General features: G+C 49.7%; 1 protein-coding gene across 1 annotated transcript; it reads left to right on the top strand.

Annotated features, from left to right (window-relative positions):
• Positions 1-224: 224 nt before the first annotated feature.
• Positions 225-24,444, top strand: CAPN14 (calpain 14). The gene is made up of 21 exons (XM_032391680.1): positions 225-449; positions 1,685-1,754; positions 2,560-2,678; positions 2,815-2,951; positions 3,728-3,902; positions 4,522-4,584; positions 6,773-6,858; positions 8,067-8,141; positions 9,232-9,395; positions 10,306-10,469; positions 10,994-11,002; positions 12,914-13,119; positions 14,048-14,084; positions 14,578-14,634; positions 16,138-16,195; positions 18,831-18,895; positions 20,193-20,261; positions 20,894-20,972; positions 21,576-21,692; positions 22,027-22,082; positions 24,418-24,444. Exons 1-21 carry the CDS (start codon positions 225-227, stop codon positions 24,442-24,444), a joined length of 2,058 nt encoding a protein of 685 aa, XP_032247571.1.

Genomic DNA, 24,444 nt, shown 5'->3' with positions numbered 1-24,444 from the left:
CTTTCCCTCAGGCCTTGGCTGCAGGAGCCCAGAACCGCAACACGTGCTCAAGGAACCCCACTCTCTAGGATGAGAATCGGACCAGGTGCTGCCGCCCGTCTCACCTCTTCGTCCTCCTCCTCCTCGCTGGGGGAATGGCAGAGTGTCAACCGGCAGTGAGTAACCTGAACATGGGCTCTCCATTCCAGGAGCAACAGAGACTATCCGGGAAGACCCACTTGGCCATGTCTCTGAGGCTACCTTTCCGAGGCAGATGGAAGCTGGGGCGGAAGAACTCCCTGGGGGGTTCCTCGCAGCTCCCCAAGCAGGACTATGAGGCCCTGAGGGAAAGGTGCCTGATGGAAGGCCGCCTCTTTGAAGATGACAGCTTCCCAGCCAGCCTGAGCTCCGTGGGCAGCGGGCCCCTGCTGCGGAAGCTGCCGCCTGGCCTGCAGTGGAGGAGGCCTCCGGTAAGCGAGGAGGGTGCTTCCCCACAACACACACACACACACACACACACACACACACACACACACAGGTCAACCCAGACCTTCCTTCGGGGTGTTCCAGATGCCAGGTCTTACTCACTGCCATTGATCCCCACGTGAGGGGAATGTGTGAGTGCCCACATTCCTATTCTCCAGATGGAGAAAACCAGTGGTGGCTCTGAGAGGTGGTCTCCCTCAGCCCCTACCCAGAAATATGCTGGGCAGCCACAGCCAAAGTCCTGTTGGGCCTCATCCAAGATGGCAGGGCATCCTGAGCCGCCGCCAGTGCCATCGGCCAGGGAGACACATTCTCACATACCTTCACTCCCAACCCCCAAATCAGGCCCACAAAACACATAAATTAAGAAGCTATTAATTACTTTATAACAATGTTCTTCACTTTCTAAAGTGCTTTGACAATTCCTTTAAAAGGCAACTTAGTGTTTTCAAAGGCAATCCAGCCCCCGCCAAACTTGATTTACACAATAGATTTCCCAAACACGGCTGGTGAACAAAGTAGAGTCAGCCTGTGCTATAGATTCTCTGCCCTTCTGGGCCCTGTTCAGCCTGCCCATCAAAGCGTATGGCCCCAGACTAAGTCCCTTCTGTGTGCAAAATTCCCAAGAGGGCCTCGCAAACTAGATAGCAGTCAAGATTCTACTTTTCCCAGAAAATTCGGGAACTGCTGACATAGAGTCCGTCGCACACCTGACCTTGGGTGAGCTGTGCTAGTGCAGAACGTGAGGGCTTTAGTGCTCACCACGGAGCAGAGACCACCTGCCCCACCTCCCACTGCCGCCCCACCCGCATCTCAGTGTGGAAGGGCAAAGAGGCCATTATGTTGGGGGACGGGGTGGGAAGGAGCAGTAGGAGGAGAATAAGGACAATGGGAAGATCTCTAGGAAAAATATGAACACCCTCTAAAAGACATACTTCCATTTTAACAGAAACTCCAAGCAAAGGCATTTTGGTACAAGTGCTATTTCTCAGTATCCACACAGAGTTCTCCCGGACTCTGGCTTACATGGGCTGCAAGAAGAAATGAGAAAGGCGACAGGCTGAATCCATATGCCAGCTTGTCTGGGACAGCCCTGATTTCACATATATTCTATATCTATGTCCCCGTAAGTCCAGTCTTGGGGTATGGGAAACTACGGTCACTGTAGCTCAAGGAGCTTCTTCTTGGTCAAAAGGGCAATTCTGTCTGTCCCCCACAGGAGCTACACAGCAATCCCCAGTTCTATTCTGCCAATGCCAAAAGACTGGACCTGTGCCAGGGAGTGGTAGGTAAGTCTGTTCAGCCCCTGGACACACAGGCCTGGCAGCTGCTAAGGCTGAGCGGAGTGGGGAAGAGGGGAACTGAGAGATTCCCAATGGGGGAAATGGCCACCCTGAACTCCACCTTGTAGTCCGTGTCCTTTGCCAGGAAAATGGTAACAACTGGTCCTCTGAGGATGTATGGGAATGCCAAAACTTGCCCAAGGATAATCCTCATTACCAGTTTACAGGTCTAAGTTTTGTCTTGGGAGAATGTGCTCACTGTGCTCTAGTCCCCATAATGAGTCCTTTTTGGCACACCAGTCACTAGATGCCCCAGCTAGAGTCCAAGCAAGCCTATCCTCATCCCGACTTTCTTTTTAGGGGAATAGAAAAAACCCTTGGCCACAAAGGGAAGACACAAATGTAGTGACACCTGTTTTACAGACAGGGATAATGGAGCCCAGAAGCGTTGAGGCTTTCCCAGAAGAGCATAAATCAGTTACAGAGGCAGGACTTTAAGAAAAGTTTGGTTGTGTTTGGGTCCAAGTTCCTGAGGATGTGGCATTCAGGAAGCTAAAAGCTGGTCCAGGAATATGGCTCAATTCTTGGTGTCAAGTTGAGGTTCCAGCCAATGCTCCTCCCCTCCTTCTGCTCACTCACTGTCTTCCTCCTCAGTTTTTCTTTCCCTTCTGCTAAACTGGGCTACAAGCCCAGAGAGGAAAGCAGTTGGGACTAGGCATTTCTTGCATGTAATCTCTTCAATAGATTCATACAGACACTTGCAGAACGTAGGAAGTACACCCATGCAGACGCTATGCGCTCTCTGGCTTAGGTGATTGCTGGTTCTTGGCTGCTTTGCAAGCCCTGACTTTGCACCAGGACATCCTGAGCCGTGTCGTTCCCCTGAATCAGAATTTCACTGAGAAGTATGCCGGCATTTTCCAGTTCTGGGTGAGTAACCTCCTGGTGCCCCAGCCTGGAGGAAGCCATAGGAAAGAGGGTTCTTGGAAGAGTCATATCTTTGCCTCCTGGGCTGACCATCTTCCATGGCAATCTTCTCTCACCGGTGGGCACTTTCTCCTTCCAGTTCTGGCACTTTGGGAAGTGGGTGCCTGTGGTGATAGATGACCGACTCCCTGTGAATGCAGCTGGCCAGCTGGTGTTTGTCTCTTCTACCTACAAACACTTGTTCTGGGGAGCTCTTCTGGAAAAGGCCTATGCTAAGTAAGACAATCACCAGAAATATTTTCCCTTCCCTCCCCTCCCCTCCCCTTCCCTTCCCTCCCCTTCCTTTCCCTTCCCCTCCCTTCCCTCCCCTTTCCCTTCCCTTTTCCTTCCCCTTTCCCTTCCCCTTCCCTTCCCCACCCTTCCCTCCCCTTTCCCTTCCCTTCCCCTTCCCCTTTCCCTTCCCTTCCCTTTCCTTCCCTTCCCCTTCCTTTCCCTTCCCCTTCCCTTCCCTTCCTTTCCCTTCCCCTTCCCTTTCTCTCCCTTCCCCTTCCCTTCCCCTTCCCCTCCCTTCCCCTTCCCTTTCCCTCCCTTCCCCTTCCCTTCCCTCCCCTTTCCCTTCTCTTCCCCTTTCCCTTCCCCTTCCCTTCCCTTCCCTCCCCTCCCCTCCCCTCCCCTGTCTCTGTCTTTCTGTCTCACTCCCATCAATGCTGGGAGAGCACAAGAGGAGGCAGGTAAATTTTATGAAGTGAGACGCTGAGGCATGGCTCAGTGAATATAGAAGTGATGTATTCAGAGACTCTTATGTAGAGTTTACCCCATCTGAACAAGCATTTGGGAATTTTGCCTTTCCCTAATGGATGGAGTTGTTTAACAAGGATAGGAACTCAGAGTATATGCTTTCTCCTTTGCCCCTGGGATGGAAGGAAGGAGTAGCGGGCACGTGCCCAGGGAAGAACCAAGCAGGGGGTTCACTAGACTCATTTGGACCATCCCAGGCTCCAGGATAAATGGCCCTTCCCTTCTACTCCCATGCGTACTCCTTCCCTGGGCAGGCTCTCTGGCTCCTACGAAGACTTGCAGCATGGACAGGTGTCTGAAGCACTCGTGGACTTCACTGGAGGGGTGACGATGACCATCAAACCGGCAGAAGCCCCTGGCAACCTCTGGGACATCCTAACCCGAGCCACCTACAGCAGAACCCTCATTGGCTGCCAGACCCACTCAGGGGTGAGACTGGGCTGTGTACCAGCAGCGTGTCCTCCCTGCTCCCGTCCCCTTCATCCACCAGCTTCTGCTCTCACCTCGGGGTGGGCCCCAAGACCCCCCTCTAGATCTTGCTCCTAGAGTCCTGATGCTCAAACCGGAGCAGCCAAGCTGAGCCCTGGGGGCCGGCGAGGCCACAGTCGAATGCAGATGGTGTGCAGACAAGCGAGCTAACAGTGACTAAGTGTCAACCAGGTGCAAGGTGCTTTACTAGCACAACTTGTCTTTACTGCCTAATTTAGTAACAACCAAGAACGTGGGACTAGAGTAGGGAGCCTTGGGTTCAGCCCTGCCTCTGCGAGCGACCACCACGTCACCCCACGTGATGGTTTAGCAGCTCCGAATCTGAGTTTGTCCTCTGTCCAATGGGACGGGAATCCCTGCAGAATGGCATCCTGACTTAGAGGCTCCAATGAGACTGTGGATGCTGAAGAGCTTTGACAACTGTGAGGGCATAGCTGGGTCTCTCCCAGCCCTCCCCATAAGCCCTTGCTCTAGCCACACAGGTCCCCATGGCCCCCCCCCCCCCCAATAAGCTGTATACAGCAGCGGGCTGAGAGGAGCTCTCTTGTCTCCACAGAAGGAAAGGGTGCTGGAGAATGGGCTGGTGGGCGGCCATGCCTATACCCTCACAGGAATCAGGAAGGTGGGTGGAACCAGCCCCTCTGTTTCCCTTTGGGCTCCTCCTTCTCTCTCAGGGCTTCTCACCAAGGCTTGGGTGAGCATTACTAGCTGTGCCCAGTCTAGGGGGCAAATTCTTTGCTGGGTTTTATAGGTCCTGCCAAAGCAGGTGGTGGGTTCCTACACCAGTGCACCTGTGTTCTGGAGTGATGTGGTGGGTCCAGCCTGGGCCACCTGCAGGGCACCATCCCAGCCCCTCCTGCCCTGGGGCAGCGCTGCCAATCAGCCATCCAGCCTGCTGGGCCTCACCGCCCTTCCTCGAGGCCCCCTTTGCTCGGGGCTGCCACTGCCCATGACCTTCACATCTGGGGCTTCCTGCCCAAATTCCCACTTCTTTCTCACACACTCCTTTTTATCAGCTTCCTGGGTTCTTTCCATGGCTATTCATCTTTTGAGCTGTGCTAAGCATTGAGGGAAAGATGAATCAGACAGGGACCCTGCCTACACAGAGCTCACAGTCAGGGATGGAGAACCATAGGTAAGAATGGTAAGGAAGCAAAGTAGAAAGTGGAGAGAAGAAAAAATAGATGAAAGGCTTTAGGGGCTCAGAGGTAGGAGAGAACACATTTGCCTGATTGGGTTGGGAAAAGTCAGGAAAGGCTTCGTAGAGGAGGTGGCATTGAGCTGGCCCTGGAAATGTCAGTAGATTTGTCTGAGGGAAAGGGGCACTCCTGGTGGACGGGGCTGCACGGAGAAGCATGGTTCCATCTTACAGAGCCTCCGATGTCCTCTAGACAGCCTGATGTGCCCAAGTCCTCCAATTCCCTTTTACTCTTTCAGATTTCTTGACCTCAGCTCCCACCTGACTTCCTCCTCCTCCTCCCAGATCTACATCAGTCATGTTTATGTGTGTGTCAAGAGCTTTTCATGAATTCTCGTATTTCTTTAACAAAACTTAGATTTTATTAATAGAGTTACATGTTTATGTCCATATTTGTTGTATATTTATTTAACATAATTAGCAAAATTTAGCACTTACTGTGTGCTAAGTCTTGTTCCAACTTCTTCACAAATGTTAACTCAATCCTCAACACACCCCTGTGAAGGGGTGTATTAGCGTCCTGGGGCTGTCATAACAAATTACCACAAACTGAAGGGCTTCAGACAACGGAAATTTATTCTTTCACGGTTCCAGAGGCCAGAAATCTGAAATCAAGCTGTCATGACGGTCTCTGCAGGTTCTGGGGGGGATCCTTCACTGCCTCTTCCAGCTTATGGCGGCTCCCAGCATTCCTTAGCTAGGGATGGAGAGCTCCAATCTCTCCCTCCATCTCTGCATGGCCTTCCCCTCCCTTCCTTTCCCTTCTCTTATCACTGGGTTTAGGACCCACCCTAATCCAGGGTGATTTCTTTTCTTTTTAAGATTTTATTTATTTATTTGAGAGAGAGGAGAGAGTGAGCCAGAGAGCACAAGCAGCGGGGTCAGGGTGGGAGTGGGGGGTTGCGGCAGAGGGAGAGTGAGAAGCAGGCTCCCTGCTGAGCAGGGAGCTCGACCACGGGGCTCCATCCCAGGACCTGAGCCAAAGGCAGACACTGAACCAACTGAACCACCCAGGCACCCCTTCAGGGTGATTTCATCTCAAGTTCCTTAATTTTATTATATCTGCAAAGACCCTTTTAATAAATAGGATCACACTGGGGCGCCTGGGTGGCACAGTTGGTTAAACATCCGACTCTTGGTTTCAGCTCAGGTCGTGATCTCAGGGTCGTGGGATCGAGCCCCGTGTTGGGCTCTGTACTCAGCTGGGAGTCTGCTTGGGTCTCTCTCTCCCTCTCCTTCTGCCCCTCCCCGCTGTGCTCTCTTTCTCTCTCACTGAAATAAATAAATCAATCTTTAAAAATAAATAAATAGAATCACATTGACAGATTTTGGGTAGATCTATCTTTGGGGGGCCACCCTTCAACCTGTTACAGCAGATGTAGCTATTAACTTTACTTTCCAGTTGAGGAAACAGACCCAGAGAAGGTAAGTAAGTTGTGCTAGGTCTCAGCAGCTCTAAGAGGCAGAACCACTTTCTCTTCTCCCCACGCTCAGGGCCTTTGGTCTTCCACTTCAAGGTCTCATCTGGCAGGCACGGATCTCACCCAGATAGCTGCAACATTTGCATTTGGCACTCAGCCCAGCCACCTAAATTGCTTCTCGTTTTGCGCAGGTGACCTGCAAACATGGACCAGAATATCTAGTCAAGCTGCGGAACCCCTGGGGCAAAGTGGAATGGAAAGGAGACTGGAGTGACAGGTGAATGCCCGGAACAGGCTGGCAGGGGTGAGGACGGGGCAGGGCAAGCCTGTGAAGGAGGCTGCCGTCTGCACACAAATTCAAAAGTGTTCTTTGGTCTCCAGCTGGATCGGGAGAGTGTTCTGGTTGTGAAGGTCAATTGCTCACATTTATGTGATGCTTAATGACATATAGATGGTTTTCTCATTCATTATAATAATTGAGCTAATGTTTATTGAGAGCTTGCCAGCACTGTGCTAAGCATTTTGAATTTATTTTTCCTGCCCTTATTTATTTAAAAGTAAAAATTACCTTGACTTCGAATGTGCAGAGACCTTCCTTAGGTGCAGTCTGGCATATTTCCTTCAAGCACTTCGAATATTTATTATCTCTAATCCTCTGAACAGTGCTCTTACTAGGTAGGGAGTTTTATCTCCATTTTACTGATGAAGAAACTGATGCTTAGTAAGCAAATTACTTAAAGGTCTTTGGAGTCGAATCCAGTGTTCTTTCCTGGGCACGGTTCAGTGTGCTCTTGGGCCCGTTGAGTCAGAGGTAGACAGATCCAGATTGGCCCCGACTTTCTGGTTCCATGTCGTGACCTCCGGGAACTCTGCTGAGATCAGAATGCGATTCCCTGGGTCACCTTCCAGGGATTTAGTTTCGGGCAGGAGTCTGGGCCACGTGAGGGCTCACCTCATTTGCTCCTCCCAAAGGCCCCCGGGTCATAACCCTGAGCTGCCTGCTGTCTAGCATCTGAAAACAACTGTTTTTTATATTTTTAGTTGTTTATGGTGGGGAAGTAATGCAGGAAAGCCTTACTCCCTCGTGGTCCGACACAGAAGTTCAAAATGACAGGCTTGAAAATACATAGTACCAACGTAGGTTCAGATGCGCTCGGACATTTCATAACTTTGTGACTTCAGGAAAGTGACTTAGTCTCTTTTAACCTCTGTTTCCCAATCTCTAAAATGGCAACAAAAATCTCTGCCTTGCAAAATTGTTGTTAGCCTTAGGTGAGATCAAGTATGTGAGGGGCCTGGCCCAGAGCTTGGCGCCCAGTGAGGGATGAGTTACTGTTACATGTTGTTTTTAGAAGATGGGATGTGAGATTTAGTTGTTTGCAAAGCGGCATGAAGAGGAGAGAAATAATGACACTCTCGAGCATTTACCCCATGTCCTCCACAATCCTTCATTCCCCACGGAAACACCCCCTTTTCTGTTTTCAGCTCAAGTATGTGGGAGCTACTGAGCCCCAAGGAGAAGATTCTACTGCTGAGAAAAAGTGATGATGGAGAATTCTGGTATCTGACCTGGGGACTCGGGAAAAATGCCCTGGCTTACATTTGGACAACCAGCCTGCAAATATTTACTGGGAGCCACACATGTGCAAGGCGCCTTGTGTGCAGAGATCGTGAAACCCTGATAGGGGCCCACAGCCCCTGCAAACGGTCATGGTCCCTATGATGAGTGCGGTGACTGCTGACATGGCGCTCGGGGGACACTGGGTGCAGAGCATGGGGGTGGCCGCCTCCTTCTCCCTGACTTCTGCCCGGTCTCTTGTATCACTCAAAACACTCAAACCCAAGGTTTTGTCTTTCCTGGCCTGAAAGGGAGATGAGGAAAGAAGCCATAACTATAAACTATAAGCCACCTCAGAGCAACATGGCATGACTCCCACCCACCCAAAGCCACTCACCCCTTTTATGAAAAGCCACCAAGACGCCTTGAGCTGATGCTGTTTCTGGGTGTCTGAGGCGAGCCCCATCTGCTCCCCTTTCCCTTCGCTTTTGGTCCTCACTATTAACTTCCACCCTTGTTCCCATGGGCCACTCTTCCCCCATTCTGTACTCTTTCTAGACTGCTGTGACCCCTCTCTCTTTGGAAGTGGGGTCCGGCACTGAACTCAACAGCCTGAAACTACTATTAATTTCCACTTTACAGATAAGTAAACTGAGCATCAGCCAGTGCAGATAGCATGCCTTGGGTCGCAAAGTGAGTAGGGGCTAAGACTTTTATCAATGAATAGTTGAGAACCGACTTGTGCAATTATTCTTGAACATTTATATCTCAATTGGCTAGCTAGGAATGCCTCAATTCAGCTTTATCATCGCAATCAGCAAAGCAAGAACATTTCCCCAGGCACACTTTGCAGGAAGCTGCTTCCAGTGACGGGCTGGGGTGGGGGTGGGGTTTCTCGATGGCCCACCTCCCCTGATGCCTCCTCACACTCATCTAGCCAGCGCCGCTCTCCCGTGTCCCAGGCCAGCTCAGCAGGACAGAAGGGCGAGGTCATGGGGCTGGGGCTGGTGGGGCTGGTGGGGCTGCTTGATTCCAGCCCCCACTTTAGTCCTGATGAGTAGACATTGTGCTGTGCCCCCTTCCTCTCCACAGGATGACACTGAGGGACTTTAAAGCACATTTCATGCTTCTGGTCATTTGTAAACTGATCCCAGGCCTGCTGAGTCAGGAGGTGGGCCGGAGGTGGGCATGCACCATGCAAGAGGGGAAGTGGGAGAAGGGGAGCACGGCTGGTGGCCGGATGAAGTCGCCCCGAGGTAAGCACGTGCACAGGAACTGGGGCTCTTGGGGCTAGAGTAGCAGCTTTGCCAGCAAGGGTGGGGATGCGGGCACCCTATGGGTGGTGGTGGGGCCTGCGCCCTGCACGGGGCATCTGGCTGAGTGTGAGGGATTTTGCTGGTTGAGCCGTGTGCTCTGGCCCTGGCCGTGTCCTCCTCAGCCCCAAGAAGCCACAGGCACACATGCATGGTAGAAGTGGGGGTTCAGTCTTTGGTTTTAGGACAAGGCCATTTCTATGCTGAAATAACCACCCCTTAAAGGCAGGCTTGAAATAGTAATTTTATCCTATGTATCAGGCCCTCCTTGCCTGGAGGTCGGTGGTGAAACAAAATCAAGGATTCTCAGCTCACCACTTACAGGAGACAAATGTGTCTGAATTCTCAAAGTGGAGAGATTTGGTCACTGTGTCCCTTTCTCCGCAATGGAGGTGCTGAGCCATCTCTTTGGAAGGAAAGACCTGTAGGATATGGTCTCAGTGAGCCAGGTGCCCTTGGCTCTGGCTTCCCCCTCTCACCACAGAGGTTCCCCCAGAGGCTGAAGCTTGGTCCCTGTTAAAATGCAAACCTCCCTGGGATCATGGACCTGTTCTCCTCGGTTAGTTAATACAGTTCCTTACTCAGGCAGTCAGTGCTTTTGGGGCACAAAGTCTGTGCCAGGAACCATGCTGCACAAAGGGGCTACAGTGATGAGAAGAGCTCTTGGTCTATGTGTCTGTAGGACACGGGGTGGAAGGGGTGGGGTTGGAGGGGGGAGAGTGGGGAGGCTGAGAACCCCACTCTGTCCAGATGGACCTTAGGGTGGGAATCTCAGGGCAGGTGCCCTGGGTCTGTGGGAGTGTGAAGCTGAGGGAGCCGGGGGCCTGGCTCACCTCACTTCGCTCTGCTCCAGACACATTCTGGAAGAACCCACAGTTTCTGCTGTGCGTCTGGAGCCCTCAGGAGGGCAGGAGTTTCCCGATGCCCTGCAGCGTGCTGGTGTCCCTGCTCCAGAAGCCCAGGCACAGGCACCGCAACCGGAAGCCTCACCTCGCCATCGGCTTCTACCTCTTTAGGGTGAGTGGGCCTCCAGGGCCCGCGGCCTCATGGGGCATCTCCCACCACTGGGCATCCTTCCTCCCTGTTTCCAGTCCTCTTCACCATCTGTCTCTGTCTACACGCAGACTTGGGTGCAGACCTTGGCTCTGTCCCTTGGGAATATGTGATCTAGAACACATCACCTGCTGGCCCTTGAGCATCAGCTTCCTTATCTGTAGAGTGGGGACATTGATATTTACACAAAGGGTAGACCAGAAGGACACCGCATGCCAGTGCTCCTCGTGGGGCCCGGCACACAGTTCATACAATCAAGACCGCTGTTCTTTTCCTCTCCCAAAAAGTCAAGGTTGCCTTCCATCAATCACCCTTTTCCAGAATTCCTGATGATGAATTAAAATGTCACTGACTAGAACAGCAAGTCTTATGGGAGAGACGGGGGCCCTTGGGGGGGAGCCTTCTTATATATCAGCCTCCATTCGTTTGTGCTTGTGGAAGAGTTGCATTCCCTGCCTAATGAGGCGTCTCTTTTTTCTGCTTTTCAGTTGAGCAAGGTGAGTGCCACACTTGACCAGCTGGCCCTGGTTTGGAGTGATGTCACGTGTGAGGTTCAGCTTGACTGTAGCAGCCTTACGTGAGGAGTCGTGAGCACGTCTGGCAACAGTGCCGAAGGGATGGGCGCTTGCCGCTCTTTTTACCCAAGGACCCTGAGAAATCCTTCTGCCTCTTTGGGGGGGTCTCTGAGCCTGGTGTAGAACCAATACATGTTAGAATTTATTAAATCCCTGCATGAATACCTAGCACTGATATTGAGGACCATCCTGGCGTCCAAAGAACGGTAAATCACAGTCTTAGAGCCTGAGTTATGAAGCCCATAGTAAAACAGATCTGTAACATATGGGACATCAGGAGACCATGCAGCCCCCCTCCTTAGGGACAGGGACAAAGGCTTGGGGAAAATGGGACAGAAACACAGGCAGGGGACAGGAGCAACTGTGGCTCTCATGTGCAGTGGGAGCCTAGAAGAGCAGCTGAGAAGGTTGGAGGGACCCCAACCTCTGCGAGCGTGGAGGCTATTATTTTGTTTCCCAAAGTAAACAGAAGTGGAAAACTGCATTTTCTCAAATTAGACTGAATCGAGTAAAAGGGTTTTTGTAAAAGAAACTATTTCTGTATTAGGTGTCTTGGGTCAGTTTTGGACTTTTTTCCTCCTGTAGGAACACTGAAGGCTCTCAAAGTTTCCCATAATTTTTTTAAAGTTATTTATATCATGCATATTTCTGAATAGAATTTGGGTCAGCCTACAATAAAACTGTAAACAGAACAAAACTATAAGCCAGTTAAAAATTTAAAGGGCAAGAAAAAAGTCATATATGGATAAGGTAAGCAGTTGAGTCTACAGGGAACGCTAAACCTAGGACAGCTAATACGGCTGATTATAAAATTTAGTTCTGAGATTCCCAGTAGCCAAGGCAAAAATGGCAATAGGATGAGTCTCTAGTTCTTATTGTCTGATAAAAGAAAGCATGCATCATCAGGAGATACATTTTATTTCCTTAGCCTTGAGTGGAACCTGTGAAATGTTTTTATGTAAATGGGTAATGTCTTTGTTATCTATCTATAAACTGGAGTGAAGAACCAGCATATGGTCCTCTTCTCCCTCTACAACCCTTGAGTGAGAGCAAAGGGGAAAGGCAGCAAGAGAGAAAGATAGGGAAAGATAGGGAAATAAAGGAGGGAGAAAGGAGAGAGAGAAAGAGAGAAAATAAGAGAGGGGGGAGAGAGAGAGAGAGAATATGAGATAAAACAAAAACACATGCCCAGGCAATGTGAGAGGCAGAGCCTGATTCAGGCCTTCTGAACTTTTGTCCGGTTCCCTTTCCCCGTCACTGAGATGATGTAGAATGTCCAGTTTATCTGTACGTAGCTGTTTTACTGTAGGTGGGGAGAGGTTTGGTGGTCCACCAGTATCTGTGACCATAGTCATGTCATAATCAACCTTGAAATTGCATCACGTACATGGAGGCAGCATCAGGGAGTGTAAAAGACATGGACTTTGGAGCTCAGCTGCCCTGCATTCCAACACTGGCTGGGACTCTTACCAGCTAGGTGACCTTGGGCACATGACCTAACTTGTCTGAGCCTCAGACCCTTAACTGTAAAATGGAAAGTGCAGACACAGTGACATTTCTCACGTCGTTTGTATACAACATTGTTTTTAGTGTAAAGTTAAATGGATTGACATGTGGTTCATCAGCCCCACATAGGATTCCAGCAGTGGTGCTCATTCCTGACATGTTGTGTTTTATCCTCTCCACTCCTCACCCCTTTATCCCTCCACTGGAGCAGGTTGGGTTTGGCTAATCAGAGACCACCTTCATCCTGTCTCCTGGCCAAGGACCCCAGGGCTGGCTACAAGCCCTGGGTATCATCTTAACTGGGGCTCTTCCATCCTCCACCCACAGTACTATGGTGACCAGAGGAGACTGCCTCCTGAGTTCTTCTGGAAAAATGCTCCCCTAAGTTGGCCCGAAGCATTTCTCACAGAGAAAGAAGTGAGTCGGGAGCTGCAGCTGGAGCCAGGGACATACCTCATCGTGCCCTGCACCTCTGAGGCTGGCCGGGAGTCAGAGTTTCTCCTGAGGGTCTTCTCTAGGAAGCACATCTTTCAGTAAGGACACAGGACTCCCCTGGAGGTTGGGGCCCCCTCGGGCCAGGGGAGGTATGGAGGAGGAGGTGGAAATGGCAGAGGACGGGGTCTGTGTGGCCAACACAGGAGAGGGGTAGGGAGAGCAGGGAGCTCCCTGCATGGAGAGCATCCTTCCTTTCTTCCTCCCCACTCTCCTAAGAAATGAACAGTCTGCTAGACATTCAAGAGAAAAAACTAGCCTAGGCCTGGCCCCTGCCCTCCAGAAGCTCAAGGCCTGGAAAGGACAGGGACGTATGAGCAGTGATTTATGCTATGTCCGGTGCAAGCATTTATCTACACAGGGTGTTAGCAGAACATCAAGGAGGAGCATCTGAGCCAACCTCCCATGGTCCTGGGGGAAGCAGGGGTGGCTTTGGGAGGTGTTAATTTCTAGGAGCTGCATGGGGATTGTGCACATGAGGGGAGGCTGTCATCAATGAGCAGGCTCAGATCCATAAGTGTGTGCAAGTGAATCAATAGACATACATCCCAGCCCAACTTCTTCTGCTGCTTATGATTGTTTTGACACGACAGCCCTTCAGTGCTTAGAACCCAGTTCTCTTTCTTTTTTATTTCATGGTTTGGCCCTATGTAGTCTGACTTGGCCTCGAGCCTCACTGCCTGTCCGTGCTGATAGTATATATGAGTAGGAGTCGTTTGGTGTAGATGGGGACAGTGAAAGGCATGCCGGGCGTGGAGATGAGCAACAGCCCGGGGGCATGTGGGGAGCAGGGTGTGGGGCCACGTGGCTGGACTGTCCACTCCAAGGAGAAGTGGGGGGAAAGGCGTGAGAGTGGGGCGAGCCCACATGGCAAATCAGGTAAAGGACTTGGAAGATGTGTTCCCAGGGGAGGGGGAATATTGGCCAAAATGCTCTCAGGAAGTAATTCTGCCTTTTGTTTTCCCTCAGTGAAATCGGCTGCAGCGTCAGTGCTGTCTTCTCTAAGGTGCGTAGGCCGGTGGCATTCCACACGCTGGGACCCGTCCAAAGGACGGTGGGCTTCTCCCCTCACGTTCATGTGTTGGGGGAAGAAGTCTGCAGATCCTGAGGACCCTACTCTATGGCACCCATACTGTGTTTTCTTTTGTGCCCTAAGAGTCCCTAGTTCTGCTGTTTTTACACCAGGAGAACTGCCTTTCTGGTCAGGTCCTTGTCATGGAGGGCCCAGAGTGCCCGGTACATGAGTTATACATCGACTTGCTTCTGCTTCTTTCTACCTGGTGTTTCTTTTACCCATTTCACTGTTTGCTACTTCTCCAAAGCCAGTGAGAATTGGAGAAACAAAAGATGTGTGAATGCTGTCATAGAAAACTTAAGATGGTGCTCAAGGTGCAACTTATAGATTTCTGGGGCTTGGGGGTCATGAGACATTAGTGTGTGCCTGAGCATCCATTCATCCAGGTGAATGATGAGGTCTTTCCATGTGTCTGTTCCTCTAGGAAATAGTGGACCAAAATGAAGGGCAGGATGAATTCTTCACTAAACTCTTTGAGAAGGTAAGTTGACCAGGGGTGGTGGCGAGCAGAGGGCAAAGCGGGGGACAAAGTGGAGCATAGAATTCCATGGAGGATGTGTTTGCAGCTGCCTGACCCTGGTACAAAGTGTGATGTAAGGCTCCTGTTCCCCAAACTGCCACTTTATATTCAAGTCCTCAGGTTTTTAGACAAGTAAGTGGAAGTGGATTGTCTCCAGAAGGCTCCTGTAAAATGCATATCTGTTCTTGGAAGTGACTTTGATTAGTTGTAGGAGAAACAGCTTTAATCTTTGATCCCTGAGAAAATGGAATATAGAGTTTAGAGTGTTGGCAGTGGGTGCAGAGCATGGTAATGACAAGCCCCAGGGGCCTGGGGGAGCCCAAGGAGGAGGACCGCTTGGGTGGTCACCTAGAGAAGGGATAGGGCTGGGAAGAGGGTGTTAGGGAAGAGGAGGGCCTGGGGCTGCATACCTGGTCCCCTTGTGGCCTTTCCTTAAGCTGACCCAGATCAGGAGGCCAGTGGTGTGAGGTAGGGCTCTGGAGGCCACTCTGTCCCTAAGCTGCAGGACACTAGATCTGTTGAGGAATAAGACACAAATACACTAGAAATCTGGCATCTGACAGCTTAGTGATGTCATTAAAACTACAAGGGATGAGCTCCTTGTGTTGGCAACTCTCTGGATTTAATTCACAATGTGCCTGCCCCCCAAGTCTTCTCTCATATTCACCCCTGCCATTTTGCCTAATGTAGCCAGAGAGGATAGTCAGAATCTTACCTGTGTTGTTCATAAATGTTTTCCTCCATACCAGGGGTTTCCAAACAGTTTCTGTTGCAGTCCTTTTATCAAATGGAATCTCACTGAGAACCCCAATATATATAAAACAGATAAAAATGATATATTATGAATATGTATCTGTTTTATAAGCTCACATTGATGATACTTACATTTCATTTATATTTTTTAAGGTTAAATTTTTTTTTTTTTAAGATTTTATTTATTTGAGAGAGAGTAAGCACAAGCAGGGGGAGCAGCAGAGGGAGAGGGAGAAGCCGGCTCCCTGCTGAGCAGGGAGCCTGATACGGGGCTCAATCCCAGGACCCCAGGATCACGACCTGAGCCGAAGGCAGGCGCTTAACCAACTGAGCCCCCCAGGCGCCCCTTTAAAGTTAAATGTTAATGTAAAGGGTTGCTTCTGATAAACTCTAAAATTAAAACTTGGAGCCTTGGCTGAAGATCGCTTATTAAGAATAAAATTCAAACCAAATTGTTTGCGGAACTCCTGAAGCATCTTGATGAAACTCAGTTTGACAAACACCATTATTAGACTGTTTCTTATGAGTCCTGTCCTGCTGGGGTTCCCTGGACTTGACACCCGGGCTCACTTACTCTGCCCAGAAGTGGCATATGTTCCGTGCTGAGCAGGTGTGGGGGTGATTTCCCAGCTCTCTTCTCCCGCAGCCCCTCTGCATCTAATGAACCTTTGGTAATGATAATTTTCTCCTGCTACTCTGCTCCCACTTCAGTATCCAGAAATAAATGCAGTGCAGCTGCAGAAGATCCTGAACCACATGACCTGGTCAAGTGAGTATTTCAGAGTCATCCTGGAGGACTCAAGGGGCACGGCTCTTCTGAACTCCGGGTCTACTCTCTTTCCCCTGTGGGACACATGAATTCCTGCACAAGGGTCCCCTAAGCAGCGGTGTCTTACACCAGGGTGGGTCATATAGTAGTAAAGAAATTTATACAGCTTGGAAAAGAGATTTTTTGTTTTTCGTTTTTGGGGTTTTTGTTTGTTTTGTTTTGTTTTTGCTTTGCTTTGCTTTGCTTAGTTTGGGTGTGTAGAGATACATGGCTGTGAAAATAAAGATTTCTGATGTTTTGCTAGTTTGGGAAGAATATCTGAGTATTTCTTTCTTGGCATATAAATTCCATGTGGAAGAACTGTACCCAGCCTGGCATATAAATATTGTATTTATATATAATGTAAGTGTTGACTAGCACTCCCAGGGAGCTTTCTAATGAACTCGTATTTAAGTTGACCAACCTTCAAAAATTTGAAGGAGGGGAGCACATCCCCTCAGAGGGCTGCAAATGGCCAGTGTGGATGCCCTCATATGAAGCTTGAGATAAATTATTACGAAAGTTTAAAATCCATGGAAAATTTTTTATATGTATATTTCAAGTGGAAGGAACATGATTTCTCCAGGGAGGAGAATGAATTTCAAAACAAGGAAAGTAAACCAAACAATTAACAGGTATTTGCCACCTAACATATGTGATTGATTCTCCTTTATATGAAGCCAAGACTTCAAACCCAAACAAATTATAGTCTAGGGTGTTGTATAACTCAGGGCTTGAAATAATTTCCAGATGGTTCCTCAAAGCCAAATTCAGGTATTATAAAAGAGCCAGAAGGAGAGATTCTAGAAATTATAGAATATAAGAATCCCCCCCACTGACACACACACCCTGGAAAATAAATTCTAGGGAAATTATCTAGAAGAGAAAGTTCGAGCACATTTATAATTTTTTAAATGTTTTGATCACAAGTATGCAAAGTGGTTTTCCAAAGAATGTGTGGACAAATTGCTTTCATTTAGTCCTATGAGAGAATTTTTGGATTGACAGATCAGAGAACTACTGTGGTTTTGGGCAAAATACTTGGTAAAGTATCTGATGGTAAATGATGACATGTGGGTTGGGAAGTAGCAATATGAGATGTATTCACAAGTCTGATTACCATTCCCAAGAGTTATATAAATGTGAAACCAGAGGGATAAATCTATGTCATAGATGAGAGTCTGTAAGTATAGATGAGAGTCCCTGGTTTCTACCCTTGGTCCCCTTCACTTCCTCAGGATTTATCAATGACTCAGAAGAGGACATGGGAGGTGGGCTTATCAGATTTGCAGATGGCACAAAGCTGGAAGGAATCATTAATATAATAGATAGCCGAATTGAAATTCACAATGCTCATAACAAGCTGTACCCAAACCAAAAAATGAAACAGAGTCAGGATGATAATTAAAAACTGTCACTTCATTATTTTTTAAAAATTGATTGCCTAAGTTCCTGGCAGACAAGATCTCAGTTTTGTGGCAGTTTATGTGAAAGATATCTGGTTAATATAGTTGACCTGGAGCTTAACACAGGCTCACAGTTTCAAGTTGCTGCTAAATAAGCTAATCTAAATTCAGGCTATATTTAATGAAAATGTTTAGATTTGTATTTTTGAAACTGCATTCCAAGGAGTATTAGACGCTATGAAGTTTTAGGAAATGTTCCATGAAATAAAAGGGATTAGACTCTGTGGTCAATTGTGCTCAGGGAATTCTGCATTAAACAAAAACAAAATTTCGATGCTGGCTTCTCAGTACCATTATATGCTAAGATGCATGGTGAATGGATAAAAGGGTCTATAAATACAAAATATTTCAAATATAGTTGAACTCAAAACCCTTTCTCTGCAGAACATCATCACTGGAACATAATTTGGGAAATACAGCTTGAAAATTTGGGAAGTCATAGTCCCCTTGTACTCTGCTTCATTAAACTGCAGCTCAAGGAGTGCATTCCGGTCTTGGTACCACATTTAGAGAGAAGATGGCAAAGCATAGGGTCTAGAAGAAGGCAGAGAGAGTTTAGAAGCCACGTTTAGTATGGAGAGGAGACGTTGAAGAGCAGACATATGCCTGTCTATGCCTTTCTGGAGGCAGAACTTGGACCAGGGATTGAATTTTGCAGGAGGTTCCTTTGGAAGTAACATAAATTTCTCCTGACTGGAGCTATGCATCCATGTGAAAAAGCAAACACCCATAACCGAGAGACCATCCACTGAACATCTGAGGAAAGGATCCCCCAGTTTAGGTAGAACTCGGACAGATTGATCTCTCAGCTCTCTTTCGGATTTGGGAGTCCGTGACTCGGTGCCTATGTCCTAGGTACCTGGGGCTACGTTCACCTGCCTATGGTGGAAGCAAAGCCAGGCTGTAACCGGCTCGTCTCCGCAGGGCTTTATGGTGCTCTTTGGGTGTAGGAACCACCACTGAGCCTTCTCTCTGTCTGCTGCCCTCTTGTCCTTACTCCCCGCTACCCCCCATAAATGATGGTCATTGGAACCTACAGGTGGCCTAGACAGCTCAGCCTCTTCCCATTCAGAAAAGGGCTGTGCCGTCCTAGGGCCACCCCCATGCACACTCTTTCTGTCCCTCTGCAGGTCTGGGGAGCACCCAGCCTCTCTTCAGCCTGGACGCCTGTCAGGGGATCCTGGCCCTGCTGGACGTATCTTTCCAGGTTTGCGGCAGGACGCATGCTGCTGCTGGGGGAGAGCCTCGCGCTGGGCCATGCTGCCTGGGTCTGAATCCCAACCCAAGCGCTTCGTAGTCGTGTGATCTCAGACAAGTCACGTAGCCTCCTTGTGCCTTCAGGCCCTCGTGTGCAGCGTGGAGATGCTATTAAAAGCTACTCTGTCGTATCAGTGGGAGAATGCACAGAGCGGTGACTATTAGCTATGAATAATAAGACTCTTATTTGCCGACAGTGAGGATGAGGCGGCTGCAGGGGGTGGTGGTTAGGAGCAATCCTCTGGGTAACAAGAAGCTGTTCCAGGAGCCTCAGGCTCCCGACTTTTGCAATTGGTGACCAGGCAGTGGCTGCTCCCATTTACAGAGCAGGAGATCAGAGGTCGGTAAGCTCAGTGGCATGCCACAGACTCTGCTTTCCTGGCTCTCAGCCCTGTGATGTTTCTAGCAAACCCTCTGCCTTTCTAAGTGGACAACTTAATCACAGTTTAATTATCCACAGTACAGAGGGGCACGTAGAATGGAGAGTGTGGGGTGGGGGTTGCAAATATAAAAGCTGTCTTTGGAGAAATGTTGCAGAAGACAGCGTGCGGCGGTGGGCAGGTGTGCTGGCATCAGAGGAGGTCCCAACCTTACCACCGGCTGCATGAACTTCAACAGGAGCATCCGCTCTGAGCCCCCATTTTATCATCCATTACAGGGGGAGAGTGAATACCTACCTCACCTAGGAGGTGAAAATGAAGTGATGTAGGACAAGCGTATAACTCGGGCTCAAAGAGAGGTGTGTGTGGTGGTATGTTGACCTCGTCTCCCTGATACAAAGGTGTTTGGACATGATACGATCTACGAGGCCAGTCATTAAGCTTTTAACTTTTTATAAAATGACTAAATATAAGAGCCACCCTATGACAGACTCCTTCCAGAAGTTGGTTTTAACAATAATGGGGAGAAAAAGTTACTGTTTTTTATTTAAATCACATCAAATTGGCTGTGTCAAAATACCCTTTCTCACTGAATGTTAGCTGTTGTCATCACCAACATCCCCTCCATCATCAATCTTCTCCCAGTGCGGCTGTGTTTCTGGCTCCTTCTGTCCCTTCCTAGCAAGGGCGAGGGAGCCCTGGGCTGGACTGACCAGCCAGCAGAGGCCAAGCAGGGCTATCAGACAGGGAGCAGGGCTGTCCACAAATTACAGCCTGTTGTGCGGAGGGCCAGTTGCTGCTCCCAGAGGTGTGAATGCAACTCCCCTAGAGGCTTTGACCTTAACCCTCTATCAGCTTAATGCATCCGGTACTGTGAGCATCCAGGAGTTCAGAGACCTGTGGAAGCAGCTGACGCTCTATCAGGTAAGAACAAGTCTTAACCACACCTCCTTGCGGGGGTGGGGGGCAGAGATGGCAGTTCTGCGAAACTGTGTAAGGCACCACGCCTCTTTCAGCCCCGTGTTCCCCACTGTTCACCCAGCTGCTCTACCCTCCCTTCAGTGCGCCCGCCTTCCCTCTCTCCCAAACCCAGCCTGTTGCAACGGTCTCCTGGATTTTTAAAGTGCACGTCTGATGATGTCGCTTCTTACTGAAAGCTTTTAAAGACTCCCCATGGTCGTCAGATAAGGTCTGAACTCTTTAGCGTGGCAATTAAAGTCCTGCATCAGTTGGCTTCTTTCTATTTTTCCAGTTCTTACTCACCACTATCCCCCTTGTCTCCTGAGTCCAAAAGCTGGCAGCCCTTCAAGGTTTGGAGAATGTGCCTAAGTCAAGTACCTTTGGCTATACCCAGGCTGTCTATCCACATGACAAAAAACCACTCCATATCTCAGAAGCCCGGAGCCTCTGCCTGTTCTTGTCCTGGCAGCAGGCCCTGCTGGCGGGGTCTCACGCTGGCGAGGGTCCACTGCTCATGGACGCTGGGGCATGGAGGGGCTCTCAGGCGGTGCTTGGACATGCCGGGTTCCTAAGCCTTTGGTGTGGGTTCTTCACAGGAGGTTTTCCACAAGCACGACAGTAACCAGTCGGGATACCTGAACAGGACTCAGCTGCGGGCCGCCATGAGGGACGCAGGTAGGCACGGGCTAGACAGGGGCTGCTGGCCACACCCTCGCCAGGCTGGGAGGCCAGGGGGTGCATCACTTCTGAAGTAATTCTAATGTGCGGAGCTGCTCCCAGAGGCCCGAAGATGTGGATCTGCAAATCACGGAAACATTTATTATCACTCTCACTGTGGTCACAGCCAACATTATTGAGGGCTGGGGCATCCACGCTCTCGTTTAATCACCCACGCCAAGTGATAATCCCCACTTTACAGAGAAGTTACAGCTCAGAGAAGTTAGGTAACTTGTCTGGAGCCTGAATCCAGGGCTACCAGGCCCCAAAGTGGATGTTCTTGACCACTCTTGGGCAGACTGCCTCCTGCCTTGAAGGCCAGGATCCCAGTCGATAAAAAGATCCTCATGCTGGTGGCCTAAGGGGCAAGAATGGGGAGTCGAGATGGAGATAAAGTTAATGGACTAAATAATTAAACAACTCATACTGAACCCCATAAAAGAAGACCCCGTGTTATCAGGATTCAGGTCCTGCAAGGGGAGGGAGCTGAAGGGGCCTCAGGTGGCGGGGAGGGGGCATGAGGTCCCCAGCACCCACGGCCGGAGTCTGTGTTCCATGCAGGAATCGTGCTCAGTGATGATGTCTGCCTGCTGATGCTTATCCGGTACGGCGGCCCCAACCTCCAGATAGACTTCGTCAGCTTCGTCCACTTGATGCTGCGTGCGGAGAATATGGAGGGTGAGCTGGTGGGAAGGAGGCAGGGCCAGAGGTCCCTCCGCACTCCTTGTGGATTGCCCACCTGTCCCCAGTTCAAGCAGGAGGGAGGACAGCAGCCGGCCAGGAGCTATGGGGCACGCTGGCTCTGTGCCCGAGAAACCTGGCTGCATCGCTCCAAGCTCATGTACACCCCGCCTGTCCCAGGGGCAAAGGCCTGAGGCAGCTCGCTTAGCCTTGTAAAGTGTGGCCACCTGGGGCTGAAACCAGGTTCCCAGGCGTGGGGACGGAGGGGAGGAACTGGTCGTAATGTTTCCAGCACACGTTAGCTGTGTTCCTTTCTGCTGCATTTTTACAGATGCCTTCCAGAACTTAACCCAAGATGGCAAAGGGATATACCTCCAGAAGCCAGAGGTAAGCCTTTGTCCATGGGGTGGACTCATATCATCTTAGGCAGAGGGGGCCATGGCAGGTCCAGGCTCTTGTGAAGGAGCAGGGTTCTGGGGCCTTCGTTCTACTGAGTTGGGGATGTAGCCCTGCATTCACTGCACTCATCCGTTCATTCGTCCACTCTTTACTGAGCACTCAGTCTGTGCTGGGTGCAGAGGCAGGGACCTAGACCCTGAATCAGTGGACCCAATGACGGTGACCACAATAATGCCATGGAACAAATCCACCCAACTTCAGCTGTGACAACAATACTCACTGAGTTCCCCAGTTACATGTTTGGGAGTGAGTGTGTCTCTGCTGGCTGGCTTGTGATTGGTGGGTGAACTGGGAGCTTTGCTGGGGTACCTTCATTGAGGAAGCTCTGGCTAGGCTGGTCTCATTGTCTCTGGACAATGGCAGAAGTACAGGGGAGCGAGCTTACACATGCAGGGCCTCCCAGATCAGGCACTTTGTGCTCTGCCACTCATTCTGTTGTCTGAAGCAAGTCGCATGGCCAAGCCCACTTCCAACACTTGGGGAAATAGGCACCTCGAAGTCACTTGCAGAGGGCATGGACACAGATTGGGTGAAGACCCAGGCCAGCAATGAACTCCAGCACAGACAGTAATAGGGGACCTGGTCTGAATAGGGCGTTTCACAGAGGCATTTCTGGAGGAGGTGACATCAAAGTTGAAACCTTGATGATCAGAAGGAGCCAAGGAGGCAGAGTGGAGAGTAGGAAAGGCTCAGGCTAGAGGGAACAGTGTGTGCGGTCCTGGCTAGAGTAGAGAGAATGACAAAACTGGCTCAAGGTGAGTCTGAAAAGATCAGGGTCAGATCTTTCTCAGGAGCTGGCCTAGCCTTTCCCCTATGGCCTGGGATTCTGAGCTTGTGTGGGTAGCCTCTTCTTGAACCTCATATAGTGGTTCACACGTAATAGGAGCTTGACAAATGTTTGTTGAGTGAATGAGATGATATGCTGATAAGACAAATCTGTGCCTGACACTGATGGTCTTTCCCGATGATTCAGACCCCGTGGATTTATTGAGCACCTACTATATGTCAGATGTGGCACTAGGTAGGGTTTGCTGCAAAGACATTGGAGTCTGGAATTAAATTATCTGTTCTTTCTTTGTAAAAATACATCCTCTGTTTGGGCTGCTTAAAAAGGGTCTAGTAAAAGCTGAGGTTTCTTCATTGACCTCAAATGTCCATTTTATGTAATATCTTTCCAAGATATTGGGATCCTCAGTATGTGTCTTGCCTCAATCACAGTCATATTTGAATGTGAAGACAGGATTCACCTGGAGGGAAAAAGGTTAGAATCTTCTGAGCCCATTTCCATCTCAAATCCCCAAGCTCACGTGCTGATCCCAAGCAGTCCCTCCATAGTGCAGTCTCAGAGCTGGGAGAGCAGGACAACATGAACGTGCAGTTGAAACAGGGCAGCCCACAGCCCGAGCAGGCTGCAGCACTGCAGTGTGCCATCATGGGACGAGAACTGGACTGAGACCCGAGTTGAACCCGCAGCACTGCTTGTAACTAGCTGTGGGACCCTAGGTGACTCAACTTCAGTATATCTGGGCCTCAGCTTCCCCACATGTGAAATGAGTGAGCTGGTGTCTCTAAGACCCTCTTCAGCTCTGACCATCTCTGGCTCCATGAGAAGGAGATCCTCAGGGCCATCCAAGGAAGTCTATAGGGAGCAGCAGCCAACTTGTTGGAATTTCGCGCTGGTTTTCTCTGATGCCATTGGTTTAACTCCATCATTGTCATCTTCATCACCAACATCAGCAGCAGCAACATTCTGATGTAATTGGCCTGAGGAGTGGTTTCTCCAGAGGTCCCCTCTATTCGAGTCAGAGGGTCTGTTCATCACACCCACATAAAGCTGTCAGACAAATGGGCCCATAAATGTAAACACGTAGAATATGCTCTAATGGATTTCTGCTACCCAGTTGGTCCACACACCTGCACACTGATGTCATGAGAATGCCAAATTGAATTCATGGCAGAAAATTGCATTGATTGTTGAATACAGAATCAGCCAGTATCTTGGGTATCATCATTCACTGGCACCATGAGAAGTCAAGGTTGATTATATTTCAGGTTGATTTATACTTACTACCAGATGGTGTGGTCCCTCTGGCTAAACCATCCATTACTGTCCTGTCTCCATGGCTTCCCAGGAACGAGGGGGAGAAGGTCCCAAGTCCTGTGTCAGGCTCCAGGGTCTAGTGACCGAAAAATGAATCACCCCTTAGCTGAATGTCAGAGGTCTGCCTGAACTGACCGTAATTTGCTTCCCCATTATGTCCAGTGGCTGATGATGACTCTGTACTCCTGA

The sequence above is a fragment of the Phoca vitulina genome, unplaced genomic scaffold, assembly GCF_004348235.1.
Source record: "Phoca vitulina isolate PV1807 unplaced genomic scaffold, GSC_HSeal_1.0 scaffold63, whole genome shotgun sequence".
Lineage (NCBI taxonomy): Eukaryota > Metazoa > Chordata > Mammalia > Carnivora > Phocidae > Phoca > Phoca vitulina.
The sequence above is the reverse complement of the archived record's forward strand: the minus strand, read 5'-3'. Positions and strand labels throughout refer to the sequence as shown.